At 29.7% G+C, this 7,922-nt stretch overlaps 1 protein-coding gene across 1 annotated transcript; it reads right to left on the bottom strand.

Annotated features, from left to right (window-relative positions):
• Positions 1 to 1,456: 1,456 nt before the first annotated feature.
• Positions 1,457 to 3,838, bottom strand: LOC105111580 (uncharacterized ATP-dependent helicase IRC20). The gene is made up of 2 exons (XM_011006980.1): positions 3,609 to 3,838; positions 1,457 to 3,157 (listed from the first exon to the last, which is right to left on the bottom strand). Exon 2 carries the CDS (start codon positions 3,125 to 3,127, stop codon positions 1,784 to 1,786), a length of 1,344 nt encoding a protein of 447 aa, XP_011005282.1. The 5' UTR covers positions 3,128 to 3,157; positions 3,609 to 3,838; the 3' UTR covers positions 1,457 to 1,783.
• Between the last annotated feature and the right edge of the window lie 4,084 nt (positions 3,839 to 7,922).

The raw sequence follows: 7,922 nt of genomic DNA, 5'->3' as shown, positions 1-7,922 counted from the left end.
TAGTATGTTGTTGTCTCATTATTTTTTTAAAAAATATCATTTTAATTTTTTAAAATCAAGTTATATTTTTACTGGTTATTAAGGTTGCCTTTGAATTTACATATTTGATTTCTATTTTTTCTTTGAGTTTTTGCATTTTAAAAAAACTCTTTCACGGTTTAAGTTTGACATGTTGAATCAGGTTAAATTGAAATCACTAAAAAATTTCTCCACATGTTTTTTTTTTTTATGTTCACAAAAACTTGAATATTTTTTTTATATGTTCACAAAAAATTGCATAGTAGGAGAAATAGCTATAACGTATTTAAAATATTTTAACCAATATATCTTATTTATTTTAAATTATTTGTAACTTGTTAAACGTGTTTCCATGTTTTTTATGAGGGTAATTGTTAAGTTTAAAAAAATAATAAAAAATAAATAGAAAGATAATATAAACATATTATTTCAATATTATCAATAAAAATCCGATGATGTTCTCGCTCAAGTGATGGTGGTCTCTTGATATTATCAAAAGATCACGAGTTGAATTCGCAGCAGAGTTGAAAACATTGAACTTGTTTACATGCTCTAACACCAGCAACTAACATAATCATATTTATGGCAAAAAAATAAAGAAAAACGTGGTCAATTTAATTATATGTAAAAAGAGTTCCTCTCGTAAACAACCTACTTTTAATTTAGGGCAAGAACAAGTGCCCAGCAAGAGCAAAGCGAACCACAGTACTACCATCCAGGGACCATGGCACTATTGTGATCTTCTCCAAGCCTTCAACCAGCAAGGGGAACAAGCGATAAAGCATTCCGTTCAATCTCTAAGACTACAGGCAAAATTAAAAGCTTCCAGAAGCAAGGATTTTAGATAAGTGAGATACGTTTACTGTGGCGTCACAAAACACCAGCAGAAAAGGACCTCCAGCTGTTACCTTACCCTTTGATCTTTCACAAAATGCAGGTCAAATAGTTACTTGCGATGTTTTTTTCTCTGATTTATCGTGGTATGGAAAATCTTTTTTTATTTTCCCTTTTAATTTAGAATGCACATTGACATACCTCTACAATGATTCTTCTGTGCTAATTGAAGGGCAAGAAACTGAGAAGGAAGGAGAGAGGACTATTACTTGGAGACAGTCTGGAAGGGAGAGCAAGAGGAACCCCCATGTTTCTGCGGAAGATTGAAACTTTGATCACTTTGTTACCAACAGCCACACAATTATGCAGTTTTTGATTTCCCATATGTTAGGTTAGGTATTGAATGGATTTAGTCACTAAATGGAACAATGACTAAGGGATGTTTCTTTTTAAAAACAGTTTTCGTTTAAAAATATATTAAAATAATATTTTTTAATTCAAAACTATCAAAAACATAAAAAGCATAAAATTTTTGCAAAACTACAGTTTGAGAACAACACCAAACACCCACTAGATAACTAAAGCCCCGCGGCAACAAAATTAATATTGGAAAAGTTAATAGTTTTTCATCAATAAGAAGCTTGAAAGGTTTTATGTACAATGGGTAAATTGGCCTACATGCTCCGGTACAAATTTGGAAGCGCAAGCGCTTAAAATGACTACATCAATATATCAATATCTCATACAAAGTACAGTGAGCAGCAAAGCACTGGAAGAATTATAATCACCTTATGAAAAGTCCAAAACTGTGGCAGAAGGTGAAAACTTTATGGAGTGAAAGCACTATAATCAGGTAGCACTTACATGCGGGTTTGGATGTAGCATCTAGGGCAACTTCCCAGAGGATGAGAATAATTAGATGGGACCCTTACTAGTTCAATCGCCGCCTCCTAGGTGCACGAGAATCCCCACTGTCCACATCAGAGATTCTCGAAGCATCATTTCTTCTCCTGGAAGAAGAAGTTGAAAGGGAGACCATAGAATCAATTTCCACGGCAGTGTCCATTTGACTCCCCGAGTTTATAACTGCAGCAATGCTTGAGAAAGAATCTCTGTCGTCAACAGGTTGGGGCTGCTCCTGATTCCTCCCTGTAGGATGGTTTCGAAAATATGTTTCAGCTATCCTTTCAGTTGAATTCAAAGCTGAAGAAAATGCAGTGTTGGTTGAAGATCTTAGAGATTGAGCTTGAGATCTTCGAAGTAGGAGCCCATTTGCCCGACGAATTGGTCCTGTCTCTGTGCCGGCTGTCCCAGAATGTATTAAATCCACTATGTCATGAAGCCGACGGGTATACCCTCCCACAGGGCTAGTTGGTCTGGTCTGAGTTAGATCCACCATCTCATCAGGAGGTGCAATAGGATTTTGCTCAGCACGCATTCCCCTGTATGTCATAATCCTATTCAGAATGGATTGGGTCCTATCAACAGCTCCACGGGAACCATTTGAATCCTGTGGAGGAGATATGTCCCGGGGTAAATCAAATCTTCTTCCAAGTCGTCTAATCATCTCCTCTACTGGGAAGCTGGAAAGATGCCTTGAAGCAGTTTGTCTCAAACTCTCAACTCGCCGTGCATGAGGCCTAACAGGGATCTCCAGATTTGAATCCTCCTCGGGCTCACGGGTGGTACACCCACGGCCATAAATCGGGGTCACATTCTTCATGGTCACCTCTCCCTTGCAGACTGGGCATTCTTTTGCATCGGAATGCACATGCAACCATTGGTAGAGGCATGGCCAACAAAACAGGTGACCACAGCAAGTAACAACAGGGTCTGTAGCCAAATCTAAACAAATATTGCAATCATAGAAGCTCCCGTCATTACCACTGGCCTTCTCAACATCATCTTTTTTCTGTGACACCTCATCTTCCAAAAATCCATTGTTATTTTCGCACATTTTAGGCATTTCATTTGTTCTTTCTTCAGCAGCAACACTTCCCTCACCAGCCTGTAATGTGCCCCCATGGCCAGAATTAGCCATCAGTTGATTCAATTCCACCGAAAGGCTTTGAGTTTGTTGTGGAACTTGAAATTGTCTCCATCTTCTGTGCTCTCGAGCCCCAATTCTGACAGCTTCCCTAATTCTCGTAATAGGGTCATCAACCCAATCATCTAAATTCATGGCTTCATTAGATGCTTCTAATTCCGACCGAGCCTCAGGACCAGGACCAAGATTCAAATCAAGATTCATAGTATCAGATGTCTCCTCACCCATCCCAAATTCAACAACTCTTGATCAAACACCCTAGAATTTTCAAAAACACAACAAGGTCAAATCAAAGTCCCAACTTTCTAAAAAAATAAGCAGACAATGTTTACTTCATCACCGATTCATCAAACCAGGATAAAAACCCTAACGTCACAATACCAACAAACAAACCCATATCATATAACCACAAAATTCAAGAAAGCCATGTCATAAAATCCATCATTCACCAAAAATTACACAAACCAGTTAAGAAACCCCATGAACTCATAAAAAAACCCTCAAATTAATCAAAACTTCCAAGAAAAAATCCCAATTTACTTTCACCAACAAAACCTTGGTTAAAGGTCACCAAGATTGCAACTTTAACCTAACGGATTTTACAATAATTAACAAGACGAAAGAATACAAGAGAAAATTACAAATTAATAAGCTAAAAAGGAGCAATTTAATAAGAAAAAAGAGAGCCGAAAAGAGAAGATTGAAAGACCTGATGATACTAAAAGAGACGATCTTGATAAATTAGATTGAGATTCTTTCTAGACTCAGTGCTGAGTTGGCTCCGAGTTGACCCGCCATGTGCCGTCGTTTCCCTCATCTCGATTAGTAAATTCTCATCTACTCAGATAGAGAGCGGACGTGTGAGTTGTGAAATCGAGTTAAGGTCTTCAAAGAGAGAGAGAGAGGAAGAAGGATTGTATGCGCTTAAGAGTGTAGGTGGGAGTGATGTTTTGTAACCTTAATGGTGTAAATCAGACGGTGGAGAGTAAAATGGGGCCACTTTACGAGCAAGGTGGGGATATAGCGGATGGCTCAGATTGACTGTGGGGAATTGGCGTAGAAGAATTGAATGGTAGATGCCATATGATGGCTTATTAATGAGGTGTATCAATTATGTATGGTGGTCGGTCTTCTTTTTTTTTTTAATTTAGTAACAAGGATATTCAAATTAGTTTATATAAATTTTAACTAATTTTATAAATTTTAAAATTATTTATTATGTAAACCTTAAATTATTATTATATTAATAATTATAAGATTCGAATCTAAAATAACAGGGCAATAAACTCTTAATTCTAAGTTTTTAGGACTGAATCCCTCCTAGATGGGTATATTTTTAATTTAATAGTAAGGTGAAATTAATATATACAAATAAAAAAATAAAAAAATAAACATGATAATAATAAAAATCTTAAGCACGTCGATAAAAAAAAACATAGATGAGTGATAATATTTTGGTTTTAATTTAAAAAGAATTAAAAATAACCAAAACAAGACACATAATAATTTTGTTTGTAAATATATGGTAAAAAATAAAATAAAAAACTAAAAGAATGATATTAAAAATAAAATTAAAAGAAAAAAATTAGATCATTTTTTATTAACATATTAAACTCATAATTTGGATCATAATATCATTACAATTATGTCAAAAATAATTTGAAACAAATTAATCCTATAGAAATTAATACAAAATGTACAAAGAAAACCAATTAAAAAAAATTGTGCTTTAAAAAATTCAATATGGCATATTTTTTTAAAAAAAATATTAAAACAAATAATATATTGAATTAATATGAGTTTAATAGTTTAATTTAATAAACATGCAATCTAGATTATGAATTCTATTGAGTTTAATTTTTTTAATCAAAATTTATAATAAAAAAATAAATAAATAAATAAATAATGAAATTATAAAAAAATATATTATGTTACGTGGTTGGGGACTCAATTTGTTTTGATAAAACAGAATGTTCATGTCACAAGAAATCGATTTACATTATTATTAAACTTGAAATGTAATCATTTTTAAAAAGAAATTCCATCAAGAAAATTTTTCATTGCAAAATAAAAAAGTTATTTTGTGCATTTGATAAAATAAATAAAAAATTATATATATTAATACATGATAATAAATATGTTGATCTAAATCAAATATTAAGCCAAAACAATTGAGATGAATATACATATTAAGAATGAGTCACAAGCATTTTTTTTTGTTAAAGATATAAGTTATTTGAAATAAATACAAAAAATATATTTCTCAATCTCTTGTTTATCTTGTGAGTGCATGTTTCTAAACTAGAATCATTATTTTTTAAAAATAATTTATGATTGTAGAAGCAAGCTAAGAAATATATATTAAAGCAGTATATTCATACTTTTTATGTGATTTAAATCTAAAAAAAATATAAATGTGATAAAATCATATTTAAAATTTGTTTAACAAATTTTAATAATAAAAAAGTGATTTGAATTAAATTCTCTTAAGCAATTTATTATTGTCTAAAGAGATACATAATAATAATAATAATAATAATAATAATAATAATAAAATTCAACTGAAAAATTATAATGTTACTTAAAAATATATCAAAATTAAAGAGTAAGTGAATTAGAATTTTTAGTGCAAAAAGAAAAAGAAAAGAAAGAATTAAAAAATCAGATGAAAGTTGTAAACTATATATATATATATATATATATATATATATATATATACTGACTAAGATCATTGCTTGAAAAACAAAAATACATATATAAAATAAAAAAAATCGAATAAATAATCCAAAATAATATATAATTATATATAAAGAAATGTAAAAAAAATCTAAAAACTTATAATGTAATAAAAAAATAAAAAAGTCTAAACTAATAAAACCATATTGGTTTTTTTTTAAAAACAACTCAATTTGTTTTTTTCTTCTAAAACTAAATTATCTTAAAAAAAAAACTTGATTAATCATAAAAGATTAAGTTTCTTATACATGAGTTTATTAGATTTGAATTTTTTTATTGGTATCTAAGAAGGAAAAAAATAATAGGATAAAAAAAACCAAAACAATAAATTAGCCAGGCACAACACATGTATCTAAAGACAACTTGGATAGAGATATATTGGATCAATTTAAGATAAACTATAAAAATTATGACAGAGATTATAGACTCCACTAAGTTCAATATCTTTTTGTATTTTAATTATATTATAAAAAATATGAGGACCAATTCAAAATTAATCAAATATTGAAAGATAAAAATAAAAAACAATCAATTAATTTTTTTTTTGAAAAATGAATTTGGGAATAAATAAAAATATTTCATGGAATTATAAATTCTATTTTACTACCTAATTGTATGGTAACATAATAATTCCAAACACTCTTCTTCTTCTTCTTTTTTTTTAAAAAATCTTAAAACATGAATCACGATATCATTTCATAAATTTGAAATTATATGCAAGCATTTTGAATTCCTATATTCAAAAAATAAAAAGAGATAGGGTGTACGTAAAGTATTAAAGAGATTTTATATGTAAAAATAAAACTTAACAAAAAAAAAAAGAGCAATGAACTTTTTAAAAAAATGTTTTCAATTTTTTTTTAAAAAAACATCATCAAGACTTGAACCAAGGTAAATTGTTGTTTAATTTTATTTTCTTTTTATACCAGTATGCTTTTTGAGGTAATAGGACATTACTTTCAAATAAAATTAATTTACAAGGGGTAATGATTATTGTTACTCATTTTTTTGGCCCACAAAAATTGTTTTGGAAAAAAAGATATATAGAAAATACAAAAAAAAATAAAACAATATTGGAAGAAATTAAAAAAGAATATATCAGTGATAAAAATATATTAAAATGCCTTGAAAATCACCGAAAATTGGTTGAGGAGGATCAAATATACAAGATTAAAAAATTTAACAGTATATTTTCAACTGATGAAGGCTCTATTGGCAAAGAAAATTCAATTTGACAGAGAAATTCAAAATTGGATGCTTAAGGACTCAATTAGAAATTTTCAAGGTTTAATTGAATTTATTGAGAGCTTAATTGAAAGAAAAATTAATTTTTAAAGTCAATTTAGGCTTTAACTAGAAGAAATTAAAATTTGAAGGGTTGAATTGTAATTTTAAAGAGTTAATTTGGTCAAATTAGGACATTAATTGCATAAATATTGAAGTTTAATAGGTAAATAAGGACCTGATTATAAAAATTCCAAAACCTAGGACCGAATTAGAAAAGACCAATAAATGTAAGGGTTAAAATTGACCAAATTAGAAGCCAAATTGAAGAAACTGAAAGTTTGCTAGTCAATTGATGGTTAAAATTAACAAATCCAAAACTATTGATTAAACTAGAAAAGACATGTGAATGTAGGAGTTGAAATTGATCACTTTAGGGTCTAAATTGAAAAAATTAGAAGTTTGTTGGTCAATTGAGGGTTAAAATTCACAAATTTAGAATCAAACATCAAAGTAAAAAAGACGACCAACTTAGAAGCTGAAAAATGAGTTTGGCTAGGTGAAATGAAATACATTAAAAGTTTAGAAGCAATTAATGGTGCATATGCTATAATTAGAAGAATAGGAACATAATTGAACTTTGTCAAATTCTAAACTAAAAACCTTAATCTCATCCAAACAATACATCATTCAAACTTAAAGAAGAGAAGGTGAGTGACACATCGTTCAATTGGCTTGGCTCCTAATTTTGATAGTTTGGCTAATTGAGTTGGCAACTTTAAATATTTTAATGTAAAGTTATAGACCTCTAAATTAAGCAAGATTGGAATTAATGAAAGTGGTGGATCTCATCTACCAAGTTTAGGTGGTCTCAAGTAACAATGATGTCAGAATTACTTTAACAAAACCTTGAAAGTAGGCAACTTATTTAACCATGGTTGAAACACAATTATGTAAAAATTATTTTCATGTGTTCACTTTAAAAGGCTTCTTATTGACACAATTAAAGAGTTGATGTCTTATCCCAAGTGCAGGAGTGTCAAAGCAATAAATAACCCGACAA

The sequence above is a fragment of the Populus euphratica genome, unplaced genomic scaffold (assembly GCF_000495115.2).
Source record: "Populus euphratica unplaced genomic scaffold, PopEup_1.0 scaffold484.1, whole genome shotgun sequence".
Classification (NCBI taxonomy): Eukaryota; Viridiplantae; Streptophyta; class Magnoliopsida; order Malpighiales; family Salicaceae; genus Populus; species Populus euphratica.
This window is presented reverse-complemented; position numbering and strand designations above follow the sequence as displayed.